At 45.1% G+C, this 22763-nt stretch overlaps 1 protein-coding gene across 6 annotated transcripts in view; it reads right to left on the bottom strand.

Moving 5' to 3' along the window:
* HIVEP3 (HIVEP zinc finger 3) overlaps positions 1-22763 on the bottom strand; it is a 121004-nt gene that overhangs the window by 26388 nt on the left and 71853 nt on the right. For all 6 annotated transcript variants that reach the window (XM_081920474.1, XM_081920479.1, XM_081920476.1 and 3 more), the window contains one exon: positions 2949-3124. In XM_081920474.1, the coding sequence (XP_081776600.1) occupies positions 2949-3124 (176 nt within the window). The remainder of the gene's footprint in view (positions 1-2948; positions 3125-22763) is intronic.

Raw genomic sequence — 22763 nt, 5'->3', positions numbered from 1 at the left:
GTTGTCCCCGAGAGGGGGCAATGACAATAAAGATATTATTATTATTATTATTATTATTATTATTATTATTATTATTATTATTAATTACTTTGCACATTTCCAAGCTGACAGGAGCAGGGGCAAGTTTGCACATCTGTACCCTCTGTTGAAGTGAACGGTGGCAAACTCAGTGCTTGTGGGATGTGAGACATAAGTAGCAGTCAAGTACAACATTCCTTGTTTTCCTAGAGTGGACCTGTGGGGGAATGTTTGGTCCACCCAGTCAAGAACTTCCTGGCTGGGACATACTTCCTTTGCATGTGACTAGAGGGGGCATGACCTTACCGGTCCAGGTAACAAAAGGACAAGGCACATAGCGCTCTCCCTCTCTTTGACTTCCTCTGTCGTTGGAGCAGCTTTCTAGCTAGAGATGCTCTGTTGGCTCTCAGCCAACAGAGGACACTGGGATTATCCCCATATGGGATAGACCCACATGTATATACTTTGTAACTAAGTCTGCCTTCAGGGATCCAACTGTGAACTGAATGTGAGTAAACTTCATTTCTATACTTTATACAAGATTGTGGCGTGTTTATTATTTTAAAAGGGAAATAAGGGAACTTACCAGGAACCTAATAATGAGGGGCTTACACAAGCCTGCAACCGGTTATCCATTGTGCGTTTAAAAGGGGAACGTGAAACTCCGCTAAGTAAAGGAAGTTGCTAGTGCAAGTTAGGAAGGATTTTAATAAACAATATACCCTCTCCTGCATCCCTGAACATCCCTACAGTTCCCACATCAGAACTCAAGTACCTGAAAGCAAACTAGATCAGGGCACATGGATGCCTTTCTGTTGTCTCGCACAAGGAAGATGTTGGACAAGGGTACCTATATTTCTGATTTACCCGCAAATTGATGGTGGTGGGGAATATGATGATGGTGCAGCTACCTTGAAATTGTCAGGACTTCCTTCTGCCTAGGCTAGTAGTCTGTTTGTTGATTGGCAATACCTCTCCCAAGGTCTCAGGCAGAAACGTCTCCCAGTTCTGCTATCTTCTGACAAAGAGTAGCTGGAAATCAAAAACTTGGGACCATCTGCACATAAAGCGCACACTCTACCACTGGGAACATGGTAAAAAAGGAACCTGCATCATACTGAGTTAGATTGTTGGCCATCAACATTCTCTGCATTGACTGGAAGTGGATTTCTGGAGTTTCAGAGAAGAAATCTCTCATGGCCACACCTGGAGATGCAGGGGATTGAACCTGGAAGCTTCTGGAAGCAAAGCAATACTCTATCACTGAGCCATGGCCCTTCCTTGCTTAGGTATGACTCCTCATAGCTAGAAGTGGGGGTTGAGGATAGAACTAGTGGAGAAGATCCACAGATAAAAATGCACACTCAAATTTCCACAACAGCTTCATCCACCCCCATTTGGATTCTGTCCAAATGAAGCTTCTATTTCTTTTTTACTGGAGTCTGTAGCTTTCCCTGATATCCTGGGCAAGGCCTTCTAAGTGTGGTGAAGGACATCAATGCCAGCTGGCACCCAGAGGCCTCTGCCAAAGCCCAACACAAGAGTTACCTGCCAGAACCTGTAACTGATTCCTGCCAGCTCCTCCACTCTCCCTGCTGAAAATCCACTCCAGTTCCACTCGAGGTGTAACATCAACACCAGGCCAAATTCCACTTTCTACAGGATTTGTTTGCAATGCTGAGAACCCCCTGGTGGATGACTCCACCGAATGACTAAGCTGCTACATGGTCATTGCAGCTGGAACAATTCGCAGGAAACTTGTCCTGCTTATGTCCCACTGAAAAGAGAACTTTATGTCCCTGAGCATGATGGGGCTTGCACAGAAGTCCCTTGGCTTACAAAGACCACTATGAGTGCAATATGCTGGCTGGTGCTATGCTCAGTAAATAATGTTAGCTACCACCTGATAATTCTGACTTTTCCTTTTAAATCCCAGTTGTGTGGGTTGGCCTGATTTCCTACCCTCTGGAGTTGTGACCCTCGGGGTTACAGCCCAGACATGCTAATCTCTGCCAGAAAGATTAGGAGGAACCTCCCTAGCTCAAAAGGAAATGAAAAGTGAGATTGTAACGAAACACTGTGGAGCTGGAAGCTTTAAAATGGGGTGTGTGGGAAGAGACCCAACATTCCCAAGAGCTGGCAATCCCACAGGCTTTGGATTGAAAGCACATTTGTTTGGGGGGTAAAGTCTCTGGAGGAACAATTTTTGCAGACAAGGGAAGTAAGGGGTGAGGGAGGAGGAAGGCTTTAAGACAGGGGTAGACAAACTAAGGCCCAGGAGCCAGAGCCAGCCCAATCGCTTTCTAAATCCGGCCTGTGGATGGTCCGTGAAGCAGCGTGTTTTACATGAGTAGAAAGTGTGCTTTTATTTAAAATGCATCTTTGGGTTATTTGTGGGGTATAGGAATTCATTCTTTTTTTCCCCTTCAAAATATAGTCCGGCCCCCCACAAGGTCTGAGGGACAGTGGACTGGCCTCTTGCTGAAAAAGTTTGCTGACTCCTGCTTTAAGCTCACCAGATACACTCAACAACCCTGAGGGAACTCAGTGGAACCCCCATCACCACCCTATTAAACACCTTCACTCTTGAAGCTAGTTGGCTGGTTGTTCAATCATGGAATATATCGGATGGTGGTGTGTGTGTGTGTGTGTGTTTTAGCCACAATTAAGGCTCAAACCTGCCTTTCTGCCAAAGCACAAGAACGGTTCATACCACACCGCAGGCAAACTCTTGACAGAAGCCATCTGGCAAAAATAGCACGTTACATACTCTTGCTTTAGCATGCTTCAGCCAAGTTAGAGGTTCCGCAAAGGATTTCAAGCATCCTTTCCTGTTGCACTGGTGTCGTCCCCCACCCCAGCCCTGCCGAGAATGTCAACTAGCAAGCAAATGTGCTAAGAAGATGAGCGTGGAGCTGGCCGGTGCTTACCTTTGGTTTTAAAAGCAAAGTTACAGTACTTGCAGACATATGGCCTGACGTCTGTGTGCGTGCGAATGTGTTTCTTCAGCATGCTGGGCTTCTTGCAGCGAATTCCACACTCCTCACATACATACTTCCCTCGTCCACGGCCTCGCACATACACATACTCTTCGTTTGATTTGTACCTATGAGCAACAGGGTGTCATGGTAACAGAAATAAAAAAGATTCCCACCTTAAAGACGTAACAAGCCTCCTTTAAAGTTAAACAAAAACCCAGTGCATAGCATTCATAGCCACAGACAAAAAAAGTCTCGGCTAGCAAATTCACTACATTGTTTAGTCAAGGGAAAACGAAACTCCATGTTGTTGTTGTTGTTTTGTGGGGACGGAGCATTGAGCATCATGAGCTGCTGGCGTGATGGAGCGCTCCTTGATCTATGGCTCTTCCATTCATTTCAATGGGCGGGACAGTGTATGGAGAAATGCTGTTGTGATCAAGTCCTGGTTGCGGGCTTCCCCTATGCATTGGGCTATTTGGACGCAGTAAGGCTCTTCTTATGTTCTTAATGGAGAGAGCCAATCTTTGGGCAAATTCCTTTCTTTTCCATTTTGGAGAAAGCTAGTGTGGCGTAGCAGTTGTGCAGGGGCAACCAAAGCGGTGTGGGACTCCCATCCTCCCTGACCACTGGTCACACTAATGGGAGCTAGGATCCAACAACTTCTGGAAGGCACCACATTGACTATCCCTGAATTGGTGTGCCTAGAATCAAAGGGACTGGGTTCAAATCCGCACTCAATCATGAAGCTCAGTTATCAAGGAAAAAACCTGCCAGTGGAAGAACCAAATGGGACAACTCAACTTCCGTGGAAGAAGAAGATCAAAAGCATTCTAAATGAATGCTCAAACTGGTCTCCCTGGCAGAATAGGAACAGCATGCCCATGATTGCACACACAGGTCTACAGCACTAAACTACTGCCTTTCACTTTCCTAACAAACACCTGCCACCTCAAATTTCATTTGGCCACATGCAATATAAGAACACTTTCTACTCTAACAGCCACATCACCTTCTGAATAACGCCTAAATGTTAAAGGCATGATGATCTGACACCTACGGTTAGAATAAGGCTACCAGATATTTTCCCAATGAATCCGGGGGCACTTTTCAACTTCAATGGATTTTGTATGGGGACTGATTTGTAAATCCAGGGACTGTCCCCAAGAAACGGGAATGTCTGGTAACCTTAGGCTGGAAGCTCAAGCAAAACGTATCAGGGAAAGGCATCACAGACCTGTAAACATAGTTAGCTTTGAGCTAAGACGGTGTGGGGAACCTCAGGCCCAGGGACTCAACGTGGCCCTCCAGGCACCTCTATCTGGCCCTTGGAACTGTTGCCATGCCCCCTCCTTGGTCCTGCTTCACCCACAAGTGTTTTTTGCATAGCTGGAATGTGTTCCTGAACTCTGATAATGCGTCTTGCTTGTCTGGGTGGTGGATAGAGCTGTTTGAGTGTTTGTGCTATATAAACAGTGTATATCAACAGTATACACACTGTTTTTACTGTAAGGTTGCTCACAGAATTGTAGAATTGGATAGTTGGAAGGGACCACAAGGGTCATCTAGTCCAACCCTCTGCGGGGCATGTTACATTCAATGAGTGTACGGTCCACGTAGCTGTGTATACAAACAATTGAGCTGTACAATACATGCATAGAGATAACTTGTACCTGAGTTCAGTTTAATGTGAAAATAAGGCTCTTTTGTTTGCCATATAAAGGGGAAACTCACATTTGTTACTCTGCCCACTTTTTCCTCTGATCTTGCCCACCACTGGCACCTGGCCCTCAGAAGCTTGCCTAGGAGGGAATGTGGCCCTCCAGCTGAAAAAACGGTTCCCCACTCTTGAGCTATACCATGCAATTCAAGTTCCCTTGCCCAAATCATCATTCATACAGGCACATTATATTTTGGCAGTTTTCGTGAAAGGAATGCCACAGCAGTTGATGGCTGCCGTTAGCAAAAAAATATGTGAGCAATTGCTTCCTACCATTTTCCTGCTTTCAATGGAGAGTGAAAAACATCATTTGGCCTCCTTGAATTTAAAAGATCACCACCAACTTTGGCCAACAATCTCAATAGAGTTGGGTGTCCAAATATTTGAAAGAGAATATGCATCTCAGGAGTTGCTCAAACCTTTCCTTTCCCATCCTATCCCATCCTAGCCTTTAAAAAGGAGGGGCATTCCCAACAATCAAATTGAAGCACTCATAATTACTAGATGAAATATATTGGCTAATAAAACCAAGTAACCTTCAAAAATCACACCGACAGGGTGGTAGTGGGGAAGTCTCACTCTGTGCTGAGTTTTGGTTTACAAGTGATGTATTTACTAGAGACAAGGAAACAGACAACCAGTAAATGTCAAAGATATGTCAGACACAAGGAGATAGAGAGAAAGCAGACCCTAAAGCCAATACTTTTCAATAAAGCTAGGTATAATTGCTAGGTATGAATGCAACTCATAATTTGTGGAGGAGTTGTAAATTTATTTCAAATGGGACGTTAGTATAATAGGCGGCTACGAACAAACAAAAACCCAGAGCAAATGTCAGCCAGGGCCTAAGGATATTTATTCATTCAATTGTCCCCAGTCTTTCGTCCAAGGAGTTCACTAAGCCTGCGCAAAATTCTCAGGGTAACTTCCACCCAGGCACTGCCACATTCACACCATACATTTAAAGCACTGCAGTGATACTTTAAACAGCCATGGTTTCCCTATAGAATTCTGGGAGCTGTAGTTTGTCAAGGGTGCTGAGAGCTCTTAGGAGGCCCCTATTTTTCTCCCAGAACTACAGTTCCCAGAGCGGTGTAACAACAAATCTTCCTTCACAGAGAACTCTGGAAAATGTAGCTCCATAAGAGGAGTTTCCTAACAACTCTCAGCACCCATAACCAACTATATTCTGTGGATTCTTTGCGGGGAAGCCTTGACTGCTTAAAGTAGTATAGGTAAAAGGTAAAAAAAAAAGGTAAAGCACCCCTGGACGGTTCAGTCCAGTCAAAGGCAACTATGGGGATGAAACGCTCATCTCATTTTCAGGCCAAGGGAGCCAGGGTTTGTCCACAGACAGCTTTCCAGGTCATGTGGCCAGCATGACTAAACCACTTCTGGCACAACGGAACACCATGACGGAAACCAGAGCGCATGGAAATGCCGTTTACCTTCCCACCGCAGCGGTACCTATTTATCTGCTTGCACTGGTGTGCTTTCAAATTGCCAGGTTAGCAGGAGCTGGGATAGAGCAACAGGAGCTCAACCTGCTGTGGGGATTCAAACTGCTGACCTTCTGAGCAGCAAGCCCAAGAGGCTCAGTGGTTTAGCCCACAGTGCCACCCGCATCCCTATAATAAAAGTATAATTGTATAATGGTACCTTAAATGTATAGAGGAGATGCAGCCACATTGGCAAATAAGCCATGAAGCTTGGCTACATCTCTTTTACTAATTCTCCCGCAAATCTTCCCAGACTTGCCCAACATCTTCTCAGAAAGAATCCTCCAGTCCGCTGCACTGAAGGGCCTGCAGCAAGGATGGGACACTTTTTTTTCCATCCTGGGGGTTGCTTTCCTTCGTAGCCAACTTGCTATGGGTCATGTGACAGAGGCTGGTTTCCACACACACTCGCGCATCCCCCTCTATCCAGTCAAGCAAGAGACATTCTCAGAGTTCAAGAACCCATCTCAAACCCTCCAACATTTCTCAGATAAAAACTGGTTGTAGAGCAAACTGGTTCAAAACTGGTTTGAAGAGCAAAAAATAGGACAGCCCGATCTGCTGCCAGCCCGAGCCGGGGAAAGAGGCACACAGGCACGGGGCGGGGGAGGGGGCAGGTAGTCCAAGCCTGAGCCACCTAAAACCTCAGCAACCTGAGCTGCAGCAACCTCCAGGGGCTTAAAGGGGTTGTCCTCCATTCCTCCTATGGGGTGGTGGTGTTTCCATGTGCTCTGGTTTCCCTCGCAGTGTCCCGTTGTGCCAGAAGCAGTTTAGTCATGCTGGCCACATGACCCGGAAAGCTGTCTGTGGACAAACATCGGCTCCCTTGGCCTGAAAGCGAGATGAGCGCCACACCTCATAGTCAAATTTGACTGGACTTAACCATCCAGGAGTCTTTTACCCACCGATGGAGCAAGCTCATTGGGTGCCTGGGGTGGAGCGTGTGCCCAGGGGCAGGGCCAGCTTCCTGCAGGGCAGGGCAAGCCAGGGCAGGACTCCATGGCATCTCCGAGGAGTCTGCCTGCCTCCTCCCATTCAGCCGGCCTAAAGCTGAGGGGGAGGCGGTGGGCAGACTGTTTGGGGCAGTGCGGAGCCTGCAGGCGCCCAAGCCACCATGTCATTCCCAGGAGAGACGTGTGGCTCGGGCACGCTGCAGGCCCCGCCGTGAGTGCCGCCTGCCATTTTGTCACCCCTCAGTGGTGACACCCAGGGTGGCCCTCGCCCACCCCCCTTCCTCCACCCCTGCCTTTACCTTTACCTTTACCTATACAGTGGTACCTTGGTTCTCGAACGGCTTAGCTGTCAAACAAATCAGCTCCCAAATGTCGCACACCCAGAAGTAAGTGTTCCAGTTTGCGAACGTTTTTCAGAAGCCGAACGTCCAACATGAGTGCAGGAAGCTCCTGCAGCCAATCGGAAGCCGTGCCTTGCTATTCGAACTGTTTCGGGAGTGGAACGGACTCCTGGAATGGATTAAGTTTGAGAACCAAGGTACCACCGTATTCCTCCACAAAGGTGAACCTTTGACACTGGACAGTCTTGCTGCCATTTATTTATATTTTTACACTTAAGGAATCTTTAGAATGGATTTATCCTACGTGTCTGGAAGGTCTTTAACCTTTGCACAGTGCGTCACTCTAGAATGTTTAATGAAGAGCAACGCAGACATTAAAATAAAATAAAATGAATGAATGAGACGGCCGCTGCCTACATCTCAATGAACCTGCTTCAACCATCCCGCAAGGCCTCCTGCACTGCTCAGGCATTTGCCCCCTGGCAATCAATCATAGGACTCCATTTACAGCTGCCTTGTTCTTGTATTACTGGTAATTACTCTCTGACATGGACCCTTTATGAGCCATGCCTTTGTTATGCCGGAGTCCTGTGTCAGCTCCATTAGTGCTATCAACAGACAACATCTCCTGGCATTGCCGTTTTGTTTTTTTATCTGGGCCTTGCTAAAAAGAGCTGTTCCTTCTCCAGCTCATTTATTCTGTGGTCAGAAAAGTGGGAAAGATGTGTGTGCATGACTAAACAAGGATTAAAGGAAAACAACATTTTAAAAGCACATAATTAGATTTGACTACAGAAGAAAAGGTGGTGTTCGAACCATGTCATGCAGAACTGTTGCTGTACTGAAAAAGAAGAGTTTTGTGTGACTAAGGTGGGGATTATTGCATGAGTCTTCCTGGGTACAATGGTAGTGGTTCTGTCACGATTTCCACTGTTTATTTTACATTGCATTACCTGCTGTATTGTGGAATTGGGGTCTTTTATAATTGAAGTTCTGCCCTCTATGATGTGTCACCCTCTCTGCACACGAGTGCTTCTGTTCCCCCATGATTCACTCATGAAAATGGCAGGAGGAAAGAACCATATGCTGGGATACCAGGCCAATTTTGGGCACGTGAGTGGGAGTGGCATGACACATGGAAACTGTGAGGAAATCACAGCACAAACTCCCACAATTTGTTGGGTTAACAGGGTTGCAAGCATATTTTGTTCGGGGAGAAAGTAACATGAAAATAAGCATTGGATTCTGCTAGAGTTTCAGAAGTGGCACTTTTTATGTGATGTAAAACATCACATAAAAGGCAAAAATTATAAGGCAAGGAAAAGTCAGGAAAATGAAACAAAGTGCAATCAGAAAGCATCCTCCGTTTGCATGTTAATGCTAAGCCAAACCAAACCTAAGTGGAAAGGAGGAACCATGTTGAGGCACATTAAGTTGCTAAGTTTAAATAGAATGTATTTAAAGCAGGCTTCCGCAACCTAGAGCCCTCCAAATGTTGCTACATTTAAGGCTACTTAAAAGTGAGCATTTTAAAGTTTACAAACATTAATAATCACAGAGTGGCTGGGGCTACACAGTCAGATGGGTGGGGTACAATTATTATTATTATTGGCATAACAACCCTTAACATTTGTATAGTACTTTTAAGTCTTAAGAATGTTTCACGTGAATGTCTTACAGCACAAATGGGGAACCTGTTCCACTCAGATGCTATTGGACTCTGGCTCCTCTCAACCCCAGCATGCATGGCCAATGGTCAAGGATTATGGGAGTTGTAGTCCGTCAACACCAGTAGGGCCTTAAAGCAAACCTGTAAAGCAGGCATAGGCAAACTCCGGCCCTCCGGATGTTTGGGACTACAATTCCCATCATCCCTGACCACTTGGTCCTGTTAGCTAGGGAATTGTAGTCCCAAACATCTGGAGGGCCGGAGTTTGCCTATGCCTGTTGTAAAGTGAGTTGGTGTTATGAGTTAGTTAGTTAGTTAGTTAGTTATTTTCTATACTTCCCTATACCCAAAACTCTCATATAATCCCCAGATAGCAGCAACTGGCCTAAGGTCATCTAGTGAGTTTCAAACCAGGGAGGTATTGCTTCATAACTCAGTCTCTTTGGTTGCAATCCTATACTCACTTACCTGGGTGTAAGCTCCATTGAACTCAACAGAGCTTGGATCAGAATAGACAAGTCTAGGATTGCACTGTTAATCATTATGCAACCCCAGCTGGCCAAGAATAAGAGCATTTGCCAGACAACAGGCCGCAAACTTTCTCCTATCCTCTTTTCTTTTCTTTTTTTTAAACGTGATTTATTGGTTTTCATGAGAATTTGCTATGTCAAGGAAGATCCTGGCACCCTGCACTCTCATGAACCAGCAGCGATTCTGCAGAAAGGCTGTGGCACAGCTGTGGCTGACTGGGTTCCTGCCAACAGACTTAAAAGCAAGACACAGACATCACATGGGGGGAGGGTAAGGAGAGAGAGTTTTAGAAGCAGATCAATCCTGCTCCAGCAAAAATAGCCTAGACTAGGACAATCTTGGCAAAGGTTCAGCTTCATTTGGAAAAAGCCACTGGGGGCATTTTGATACAGCAACACAATGCACAAGGGCGGAGTCTGATCTAGCCAGAGCGAAGTGCTTTGGAGACCCACGGTGAAAAACACAGTTGCATGCCCTGGCCTTGCTTAGGACTCACATACTCTCTGTTCCCCAATTGCTCTGGGCTCTCTGGTTGGAACAAGTTTGGCTTTCCCATGATGTCCAAATATGGCAGAACAGGGTTGGAAAAGGAGGTAGCAAACAGAAAGAGGGCATCCTACCTACTTTGGGCTCTGACCCACCCCATGCCACCTGCTGTTTTGGCCCCACCCACTCCTTGCATGCCACTCCTGATAGATCCCCCCCCCCCAAGAAATAAGGACAGAGGCATTAGTCTGTCAGTGGTCTTCTCCCATTTCAACCTGGCATTATACATTTAAAGCAGTACCATCCTACAACTGTGGCTTCCCCCAAAGAATCCTGGGAGATGTAGTTATTTAACTTGTTAGGACACCCGTTTTCCTCTCAGAGAACCACAGTTCCCAGAAATCCCTGGGAAGAGGGCTTGACTGTTAAGCCACTCTGGGCACTATAGCAAGGAGGAGTTTGGATTTGATATCTCCCATCTTTATCACTCCCAAAGGAGTCTCAAAGTGGCTAACATTCTCCTTTCCCTTCCTCCCCCACAACAAACACTCTGTGAGGTGAGTGGGGCTGAGAGACTTCAGAGAAGTGTGACTGGCCCAAGGTCACCCAGCAGCTGCATGTGGAGGAGCAGGGAATCGAAACCAGTTCACCAGATTACGAGTCTACCGCTCTTAACCACTACACCACAGTGGAAACAGAGGAACAGGGGTCTCTAGACCACCACCTGTAGCTGGAGATGCCAGGGACTGAATTGTGATAACCTCCACATTAGCCTTGGCAGAAAGAGGTAGACACTGAACTAAAATTAACTGGCAATGTGTTCCTCCATTTAGGTGAGAGCCATGCATCACTGGGGCTCACTTATCCCAGTTAGGTAATGAAGAAGCTCTCCCAGGCTTGAATTGGGTTGGATTAAGTTGAGCCATTCTCTCTGCACCACAGCAAAAAATCAGGCCATTCGGTGTCCTTGGGAATATTACATTTCCCAGGGCTACTTAAGTTGGAACAGAACAGAGGGAGAGACTGCCCTCCCTCTACTTCGCACCACCTCTGGAGATGCAGAGTTAAGTGGGCAAGTAGGAAAGGGATTTATTAATAATAATAATAATAATAATAATAATAATAATACCCCGCCTATCTGGCTGGATTTCCCCAGCCACTCTGGACAGCTCCCAACAGAATATTAAAAACAAGATAAAACATCAGACATAAAAAACTTCCCTAAACAGGACTGCCTTCAGATGTCTTCTAAAAGTCAGATAATTGTTTATTTCCTTCACATCTGATGGGAGGACTTTCCACAGGGCGGGCACCACTACTGAGAAGGCCCTCTACCTGGTTCCCTGCAGCCTCATTTCTCACAGCAAGGGAACCGCCAGAAGGCCCTTGTAGCTGGACCTCAGTGTCCAGGCTGAATGATGGGGATGGAGACGCTCCTTCAGGTATACTAGGCCGAGGCCATTTAGGGCTTTAAAGGTCAGCTCCAACACTTTGAATTGTGCTCGGAAGCATACTGGGAGCCAATGTAGGTCTTTCAGGACCTGTGTTATGTGGTCTCTTGAAGGATCATCAGAGTGTGGAGGGTGAAGATTTGGGGTATGGCTGGCTGGGAGGGAAAGGAGTGCATTATTTACTCCAGTAAGTTCCTATTAAAATCTGAGTGAGAAGAGTTGAGGACATAATGCTCACCTTGCCTTTGGGGTGAGCATCACAAGCTTGTATATCTGAGCCCTAAAATATACGAGTGTCTACATTATCTCCAATTTTTGTAGTTTATTTGAAAGGTAACGGTTGTAAAATGTGCCATTTCCTCCCCCCCCCCCCACTTAATTGGCACCACGTGGCTCTTCAGAAACCCCCAAACCATCCACACCAACATTTACCTAGCTTCCCATTAGACTCCGTTGTTCTCAAGAGACTGCTCTCTGATGCAAATTGGAGCAGGTCATATTCCTGCAGACAGGGAACCCCAGGGCCAGGGAATTTTGCCAGACTGTCTGTTCCCAGATGCTATACCACACCCACGTGCAAGAGCGGAGCCGCAGGCAGCTGGGAAACTTGACAAAACAGGAATGGAATCCCTCACAGATATCGCACGTTGGAAGGGCACAACTGCTGAGTGAGCAGGAAGGCAAGAAACAATTCCCAGGTCAGTGATGGGAAAAAAATGCTTCTGGGGTCTAGCCAGCTGCCCAGTGAGGTCTTAGCGGGGCTGTGAAATTGTCACTTGGAAGCTTTCCCATTCAGCTGCAGGGAGACACATTAACCCAACTCTCACAAAATGAAGCGATGGGGGCAAGCCTTATTGGTGACAAAAAGGTAAAGAAGCAAAAATATTTTTGCTTAGACAAGCTTGCCCAGATATGTAGAATGCAGGCATATGTTTTAATGTGCTTTTAGCTTATTGCTAACTTTAATTATTTTAGGATGTTTTAAAAACCTGTTTTTAACCGTTTTTACAGATAATTTTACTGTTTTATTCTCAGTAAAACACACTGAGGGTTGTTGCTGTTGTTTTTACAATCAAGTGCTATATAAATTTAATGAAATTAATACCGATAAATAAATAAATTTACCGATGTGATTCAAAATATGGCAAACAAGGGAACTGTAGTTTGTTAAAGGTATGGAGAGTTAGAAGATCCCCATTTCTCTCACACAGGTACAATTCCCAGAGTGGAACACAAGGTACTCTGGGAATTGTAGCTCTGTGAAGGGAAGGGGGGGGGTCTCCTGACTACTCTCAGCACCCTTAGCAGACTACAATTCCCAGAAATCTTTCGGGGGAGATATGAATGTTTAAAGTGTCACCATAGTGTTCTAAATGTATGGCACGAATGTGGCCCAAGCTAGGAAAGGCTGTTCTGCACTGATGGGAAAAGGAACTCCCTGCCATTTCAGAAAGTGGTTTTCTCCAGCCCTACCAGGAGATGCTGGGGATTGAACCCAGGACCAAGAACTTCACCACTCAGCTGCTGCTGTTCCTCTCATCCGCAGTGGAGAGACAAACGAGAAACTGGTGTAGAGGCAAAACGAGTAGATGATCAACGTCCCCCAAGAACTGCCCTGTGCAGGGCAGATGCCTGTTATCTGCTCATCTTGCATTATGGAACAGCATGCAATCTTGCAATCACCAGATATTCTCTTCCCCAAAATCTGCTCCTTTCCCAATCACCAAGAGCAGCCACACACACACACACACACACAAACACACACAAAGAGTCTGTCATCTGTGCAGAAGGGATTTGCCTTGACAGAAGCATCTGTGGCCTAGCCAGAAGCCAGATGAATGAAGCCACAGTTTGCGAACCAGATTCACAATTCCAGATGGGACTCTTCATGTTAACAGTTTTCAGCTGCCCTAGTGACACAGGCCCAGAGAGGCTGCCTGACGCAGAAGCAACCAGCCGCTATCGCTCCTGACGTCTTGCATAACCCAGACATGTTCTGGGTTGTCCAGGGATAGAATGGAACGGCTGTCACCCACAACAAAACGCACGCTGGAAAAGAAGACAACCTCCTGCTTGACAGGGGGACAACAACATTATATAATTTCACCAAGAGTAACAAGCCACATTCCAGCAGCTACAGTCTTCTCCCTCCCCTTAACTTCCAATACATCTTTATAATGAGCTAATGGCTCACATTTATTTTTTCCTAAAAACGATTTTGCAAAGTCAACAGTCCTTATGCATTCTTTCCAATGGAAGAACATTAGAGGTCACAGCTAACCTAGTTTCACCACAGGTGCCTTGGGGCTCCCACACTTCCCCCCCTCCCTCCTTGCCTCACCTGCTACGACCCAATCCCTCTTCCTCCTTGTGGTGATCACACAGGGTCCCCGGACGTTTAACAGTTTATTGATCCCTGTGCCACCACTGTGCTCGCTTCCCCGCTGCCAGCAACCCGTTACTCTTGGGTACACACTGAGTCCAGACAGTTGTTAAAATTGAACCAAACAAGCAAGTTTATTTTATAAGTATTAACAAGTTTATGGTTTCTCAGATAATATTCTTTTCAGTTTCTTAACTTTAGTTTCTTTACCAGTCTACACCTTCCTAATACCTTCTGACTGAATATCTCAACTGTTTGACTGACTCCTCTTAAGAGATTCTCTCACTAGACTTATCCTCTCTGTCTCTTCTCTAACTCTAGACTGACTTCTTAACAACTCTAACTCTAACTCCTCCCCTTGGGTTCCTATTGGTTAGTCATTTTACAATTAGTTAACCCTTTCCCTATGAACCCCGTATGATGTCACACACCTAGGAGGGCGAACGCCACACTCCTTTCCACACCTCTAAGGGTTTCCAGAGAAACTGAGTCAGGCTGCTCATGGCGGCAAACAGTCCCGCTCAGTTTCATTGAGCAAAATCATGGAATTGTGAAGTTGAAAGGGAGGAGGACAGCTCATCTCAAGTGGACTGCCTGCCTCAATTTTTATTTACACAATATATTCCCTATGCCACCTTTCCTCCAAGAAATTCAAGGCAATGTACAGGTTCTCTCCACATTCTCGTTTTACCCATACAACAACCCTGCTAGGCAGTGTGAACTGAGAAGCAGTGACTGGCCCCAGGTTAACCAGAGTCACGGACACAGGGGAATAGTGGGAGGCAGCAGGTGGGGAACCCCCAAGGGAAGAACCCCAGGGATTGTTGGTGGGATGGTGATGAGTGGTCAGAGGGAGAAGAGAGAAGCCTGGAAGGAGGAGGTGGTGGGAGCTGTGAAGGTAACAAGCTTTAGTGAGCAAGGAGAGTCTCTGGCAGAGAGAAGTCCAGAATCAGAGGCTGAAGCAGGAGAGGGAGGAGGCCAAGAGGCAGAGAGCAATCTGGCTGGTGAAGAAGCCCCCTCCTGATGTGACAAGCTCCCCTCACCCTGGTCATCTCCTCTGCAGACAGCATAGAAATGCAGTGGGCACTCAGCTTCTGCACCCAGTCCTTTCTCGGGCAGCCCACTGGGAATCATGCCCCTCTGGAGCGTTTATGTAAACCTCAACCCCTACATCCCTTCAAAGTTTTCTAAGTTCAAGTGGAAGGCTGGAAGGGCCCCCAATTCATTTGGGGGTCAAAGGGTCGAATGCTTGTGCACCTCCACTCCCATCCTGGTTTGGACAAACCATAGTTGGATCAAACCATAGTTCTATTTAAATCATTGTTATCTGCTCTCTTTTCAGGCAAGAGAAGCCCCTCTCACAGCAGTTTACAAATAAATACACTGAAAACACAACTAATTAAGCTAGCTGCATAAAAAAAACCCCACAAATTTATTCCAAATAAATAAATAAATATGATAGTTTTTTAAAAAATCACAGCTTCAGAATGCCAGCATGATTATTCAGTGAAAAGCAGATTGGCACAGCCATGTCCTGAAGGTCCATTTAAAAACAGTCAATGAGGGAGCCAAACACACATCCCATAGGAGGGAGTTCCACCATGATGGTGACACCACTGAAGAGGCCTTGTCTCTTGTGCACATCAACAGGATGGATCTTAATGGCAGGTCGGTGAGCAGGACTGTTAATGTTAGGACTGGATATAATTTTTACAGGTGCCAGCAGCCCTTCAAACAACCTGATTCTGAACAATTTGGGGCTCCAAATGTAACAACCAGCACTTTAAACTGGGCCCACAGATGCATGGGCAACCAACTGGTATGGGACCAGTGCTACATGCTCCTATTGCTTGACGAACACAAGCAACCAAGAAGCTGCACCCTGCACTGCCTGTAATGTCCAAACTATCATTAAAGGCAGTCCCATGTAGAGTTCGTTGCAATAGTCTTGTCTGGAGATAACCAGGGTCTTCATTTGCCTCCCAACTAAAACTGGAGCTCATGGTTGGAAGTGGGGTTGTTGCAAAATGACCCACAGAAACACACATTTAAAAATAAAATGGTCACCACATTTGTGAGACTTGCACAATTCAAGCACCAGAGACTTGCACAATTCAAGTAAGCATTAGTGAACAATGGTGGCCAGGGGGTTAGGTGATATTCACAGCCCGTCATGGTAAGTTGCATCATGAGTAGTGGCAAAAGGAAAAGACCAGCCAATGGTAAGCACTTCATGGAAAGCGTTTTGCAAAAATTCACATGCACACCAAAATCTTTCTCAAGCCCACCCCCCTGCCCCCCTGTCGGATCCCCTTCCAGAGAATTTTTCCACATGGAGGTGTTCTAACCATTACATTTAGAAGCAGCATATGGAAAGCAGAAATCCATCTTCTGGCATGTACAAGACATGGGACTGAATTCAAGACAAGTGAACCTGAGACGGGCGGCACAACAGTTTGGCTTCTTGGAAACCCTGAAAAACCACATAATTCCAGTTATTAAATTGTTTGTTTAAACCAGGATGTCAAAAAAATCCATAAGCCTCAAAAAACCACGGGTTCCTCCATGCTCTGATGGAAAACATCTGCAAGTGATCTCTCCGCTCTGAAGGGACAGCTACTGCTTCGCAAGCAGGCTGAGGAGATAGCTAACGCTGACCGGTTAAATAATGTGAAGAGCAGAAGAAAGTCGGTGCAAGGATGAAACACAAACCAAAACACTCACCCACCTGGTAAAGAAAGAGGCAATATTCAGAAGCATAAAGTTGGAAGGTACTTTAGAGGTTGTGGTGTCCAAGCCCTTGCTCACTGCAGGACACAACCACAGCAACCATCTACTTAAACAACTCGAGTGAAGGAGAGCCCTCCTATATAAAAATCTGGGAACCCAGGAAGCAGACTGGCAGCAGCATTCTAGAACATCAAGGAGGGGACATTTCTAGTCCTACCTGAAAATGCCAGGGCTGAATGTGGGACTTTTAGCAAGGACCCCAGATTCAATTCCTGCCAGCTCTGGTAGGAAACATATATTAAGGTGCAGGTCCAAATAAAAAGGAAGACCCGATGCACTGGAGAGCAGTTGCCAGTCAGAACCGATCATACTGAGCTGCTATAAGGCAACTTCTCATGTTGCTATAAGATACCCATCTGTACAGAACAAGCTGCAAACGTTAAAATCTGCAGATGGCCAGGCCTCTTAAGCATTTCCTCGCAGTTCGTTGCAGGGATTGCATCACAGAATCAATAATATGAAAGGTCTCCAATCCCTATGTCTGCCCGGACTTCTGAAACTTCATCTTAATATGCAGGTTTTTTATTATTCCAGACGCTTGGCCTCCATTAAAATGGACTCATCTATCATGCCTGTGACTCCGGAATGGTAAAGACAGGCTAGAAAACCTCAGGCATACCAATATTCTAAACAGAGAAGTTTATTTCAATTTTATATGGCAGCAAAAAAAGGTCTAGAGCAGCTTCCCCCAACTTTGCACTCGCCAAATGTTCTGGACTACAACTGCAACCAGCATACCTCACCATCAGTCACAAAGAGCTGTAGTCCAAAACAATCTCGAAGGTTCTGTGTTGGCTTCCCTTGGTGTATAGGACTGCAGGTTTAATTCTTGAACTTTGGGCCAAGTAGCGTGTCTGTAGGCTACCTCTCTTTCTTCTGCACTGTAACAAAAGGCTTCCAGAGACTCTTAACCCTAACTTCCTAGCCGGGATGGACCTTCTATGAAACTTAGGAAGCTTACGTTTCAGGGCCCTTAATCCCAGAGGGGGCCCAGAAGAAACTTTAGACCACATTGCTTAAAAAAATCTGGAGTTTAGTAGACCCAGTCTGAGTAGCACGACTCAAATTGATTGATTTTTGTTCTTGCATACGTTTCAAACATCCCAAAGTTTGAGTGTCAGTAGCACAGATGTTGTAAAGGTGTTGTGATCTGTCATGGAACAACCCCATTGAAGAAGATAACTGTGGTTTCCCAGACCTCGTCGTTGGTCGTGAAGGACCCCCCCATGACAGTTTAAGCTTCAGGGCCTCAAAAATGTAGGTCCGCCACTGCTTCCCTGGGAAACTGGTTCACTCCTGGGCTTCAATCCGGGATATGAAACCACATTATAGTACAAGAATAAGTCACGATTTCCCGGTTCAGATATAATCAGAAACCAAGGCTTAACGAACTCCAGAAGTTTTCTATTGCAGTCAGAAAGAGGAGAGAGGAGAGCATGGGAACATGATGCTCATTTTCTGTGTAGTACATTAAATCACAGTTTTCTGTTTCATCTGTGGTGGGAAACAGGGGTTCAACAAACAGCGAAAGGGAGATGAGGAGAGCATCTGGGTACTAAACTAAGTCTCAGTCTATTTGATTATATCATGGTTTCCTGGTTAAGATGCAAGGGGAAACCAAGGTTTAATAAACCATAAGTTTTTTATTTAAGAGGGGGGAGAAAGAGAGGAGGATACAATACCCATTCTAAGTCTATTAGATTGAGACTTCTCCATCTGAATCGGCGATTTGCCAGACTCACAAATATATTGTCAGCACAGAACACTTTAATATACTGTACTAGCTTACATTAATTTCTGTTGGTGAGAAGCATCACTTTTTTTTTTAATAGCACAGAACATCTATTTGAAGCATCAATTTGAAGGATCAAATTAGGTAAAATCTCATGAATCTTGGTGATAGCTCGCATCCAGCTGAGTAGTGCTTTATTGATTTGTATTGTCTGCCCACTTATGTCAAGGACAACTGAAATATTTTATCACGATAAAATAAAATAAAAAGTCATTCCATAACAGGCCATCCTTCTAATTTTATGCTGCCTGCTCCATTTTCTGCTATTTTTATTAGGAACAAAAGTTTCATCTAATCCATTTTAAGAGAGGTGGGGGAGAGAAGATAGCTTAGTTCTTCAGGCTGCTCTATTGCTTTCCTAGCCAAGCCCATATTTATAAAAAGAATATAACTTACCAGTGTGTCCTTCGTATTAAAGCAAACAATTCTGTGAAGTGTTTCAGACATCAACTCTCTTTAAAAAATAAAATAAATCTCAGAATACTTTCAATTATCAGTCTTTTGGCTGTCTACTCTCTCCCATTTAGACTATGCTTTTACGCACAAAGAGTTTTTAAAAATTGTACAGTATATGTCTTCTGCTATTAAAACATGAACAGCGATCCTGTAGCCTCACCCTCGGCTGTTGTTGGATCACAAGTCTCACCATTCTTGAGTACTGGAGTCCAACAACATCTGGAGGGCTACAGGTTTTCTAACTCTGCCTTAAAAGGTCAACACCTGATGGCAAAAAAATATTGTCAGGGAACATTCTCTCTCTAAGTATGGAGGGCTAAAGTTGTATACAGCTATTCCAGCTAGCAGCAATTCACATAACCAAAATTGACTGGTCATTTATTTACTGATCGGGAAACATTACGGACCACTAACCATTAGCAAATATCACGGCGCTGTACAAAAATAAAAAGACAACACGTAAGAGCAGTTTCCCAAAGGAAATCTGATACTGACCATGAGTCAGCTTATCCTTCTAGGAAAGCCAGTAGAAGGAACAGGAAAGTTTTTAGCATCCAATGAAATGTCTATGATGTCCGAGGTTGTTGAACTTCAATGGGCAGTGTGTTATGCAAAGTAGGTGTTATTGCACTGAAGAACTTCGCCTGAGTCACCATTAAATGAAATTCTGGTGCATGTGGTACCACCAGAAGGGCACCAATAGATGACTGCAGAGAAATAGCTCGCAAAAATTCTTGTCAAATCTCTTAAGCCCACAAAACTATGTTGGACAACTTCTCAGGGTCCTTATTCCTACTGTCTCTTCAATATCTGAGACAGCATATGCGGTTTTCAATTGGTTCCTAAATAAAAACTAGACAGAATTCAAAAGCATTATTGCCTCTGACCATGGAGGTAGAGCACAGCCATCAGAGCTAACAGCCATTGATAGCCTTTGCCTCCATGCATTTGTCTGGTCCTCCATCAGAGTTGGTGGCCATCACTGCATCCTGGGGACTCCAACTCCCACTAGCCCCAGCCAGCACTGCCAATGGTCAAGGGTGATGGGAGCTGAGTCCAGCAACATCTGGAAGGCCACAGGATGCCCCATCCCTGGCCTATTCCGACTGGCAATGGCTCTCAGGTAAGATATCTGTCCCACCATTTGCTACCTGGAAATTAACAAACTGGAAATGTATGTCTAATTAACAACATCATCAACCTGGGACCTTTTGCAGATGCAGTTTTAGGGTAGAGTAACCAGTTTGGCCACACTGGGTGCTGGCACCATAGGGGGTGCTGCAATAATTACGTTAAACAGAGCACAAAAGGCAGGAGCACCAAATTTTAGCATCAAATAGGGCGTTGCTGAAATTTCAGGGTCCAAAATTTGCCTCTGCTTTTCCTTGCATGTGCTCTACCATGAAGCCTTCCCAGTGTGGGTTGATAGTCTTTCCAGCTAACATTGCATATTGAACGGCAGTCATCTTGGTGTTTCAAGTGACTGGGGTGGGGGGTGGGGAAAGGATTTATCTTGCAGCTATTTTTAACTTTTCAATAACTATCACAAGCTCTTCAAAGCACTTTCTGAGAGAGCTGTCTGTCATGTATCATTGCTTGATGGACGCAGCATAAACCGGCTGTGCACAATGGAATGCCTCCATCTGGGTAAGAAATTGGAAAGTAAAGCCTTCGTGATATTTGGGAGCAGCTCAGAGGTTGCAACCAGTTTCCAGGGGAGACACACACACAAAAAGAAAGAATAATAATTCAAAAGCACAAAAGGGAAACTCAAGCAATGACTTGTCCAAAAGCAACATTAAAACAAAAAACTACAAACTACAAACCTAAAGTTACACAGAATGACATCAGCGTTGAGCTACAATGTTCCAATATCTTTCCCCCAGACACATTTGGAATAAAACATTCAGGCTGCAACTCTCTCTTCACTCGAATTCAAGCAAAGCTACTACTGGAATCAATGGCACTTTGTAGGCCTGTCAATGTGCAATTGTTTTGAACACAGTCGACCTGAAATCAGGCAGCAAGTTTGGAATTCATTCTTATAGAGAATCCACAGGGCATGGGCTTCTCCCCCGCCTTGGTTTTTACTTCCTGGCCTGAGGATGTAACCTTTCTACCTCCCTCAGACTTAGAGAATGAGTCCCTAATGATATTGCATTAGAACCCTGTTATGTACTGAGCTTGGATCCTAGAACAATAGGCAGTAGGATCCTAGAAGGCAGCAACCTGATTGGTCTGCAGGAGCCGCCCAATCTGGCTCCAGGAGGAAGTGAATCAATATCCTGCATTTTGGGGGGGAAAGCACTCACTCGCTGTTTACCATGAACTGAAATAAAGAGCATGAAATCAACACTCAACTCCAAGTATATTTCAAACCGGTGAGAAGCCTGCAAACAGGATATGAGCACAACAGCAACACCTGCAGTTCCCAACAACTGACATTCAGAAACATAACCATAGCCATAATGGTTAGTACCCACTGACAACCTCCCTGAATTTATTTAATCCTGTTTTAAAACTATTCAAGTTGGTGGTTCTCCCTGTCTCTTGCAGGAGCAAGTTTCAAGGTTTGTCTATGGGCTGCATAAAAAATACTTGCTTTTCTTTTCCCTGAATCTTCCATCATTCAGTTATAGTATTATAATAGAGGAAGAAAAACTTCTCTTTATCCACATTCTCCATGCCATGTATAATTTTACAAACTTCTATCTTGTCACCTCTTACTTGCCCTTTCTCAAAACTAATCCTACTTCTTCCACAAGTGGGAGCAACTACAGAACGGGGCCCTTTAATACAGCACAGTCAACTCCTCCAAGGAGGTGGAGTAAACAGACTTGAGCCATCTTCTTAAGTCTTCCGGGGGTCTCAGATCTTCGCTGAGATCTTCTTCCCACTGCTCAGCCAGTAAGGGGCCACTGGGAGCTGTCCATTGTCCTACCTTCTTCTTAAAACAACTTGCCTTGCCATTATTTGTCTCAAAGAAACTCAGTATAATGGTTTCCACTTCCCCTGAGAGTGCCCACCCTGAGAAGGACAGGATACCCATCGTGGAAGAAAGGCAGGGTGGAAATGGAATTAATAAAGAGAAAACAAGAATTCTGAAATGAAAAAGCAGACTTTTCCCATTACATGCAAATATGTTATAGCAGGCAGCACCATAGAAGAGGAATTCCCTCCTGTGTATGTGAGAGAAGGAGAAACGCTGCTTCCCAAATGGTTCTTGCTATCTGCAGTTTTTATAAGTACCTGTATTAAAATTATGGTACTTGTATATCTATAATTATTGTCCAGTTAATCAAGAACACTTTTAAAAATCAATCAAAGTAGGAATGGACAGACCCATGAATGCCCTAGTAAGGCATGAGGATGAGAAAAAGTCTGTTCCCTTCCATTTTCCAGGAAGATATTTAATGGAATTCCATTAATCTGCACAGAAACATATTTTTTTAAAATATGAACATTATTGGAGGCCTTGGGGTTGTGCATTGTCCCTGGTCCTCCAATAATGTTTCCTTCACTAATCAGGGCATCCAAATGCCCAGGGCCTGGAGCAGGCTACCATAGAAGCCAACAACTAAGGGCTGAGAGGACTTTGGTCCCCCCATAAAATATGTGAGGGGTCTGCCCCCCAAAGTTGATGGGCATTGCTGTTCTAATGGAGTATGTGCACCACATTATGTAATTGGTTATGCA

Source organism: Podarcis melisellensis, assembly GCF_964234715.1.
Source record: "Podarcis melisellensis genome assembly, chromosome: 8".
Taxonomy (NCBI): Eukaryota; Metazoa; Chordata; class Lepidosauria; order Squamata; family Lacertidae; genus Podarcis; species Podarcis melisellensis.
This window is presented reverse-complemented; position numbering and strand designations above follow the sequence as displayed.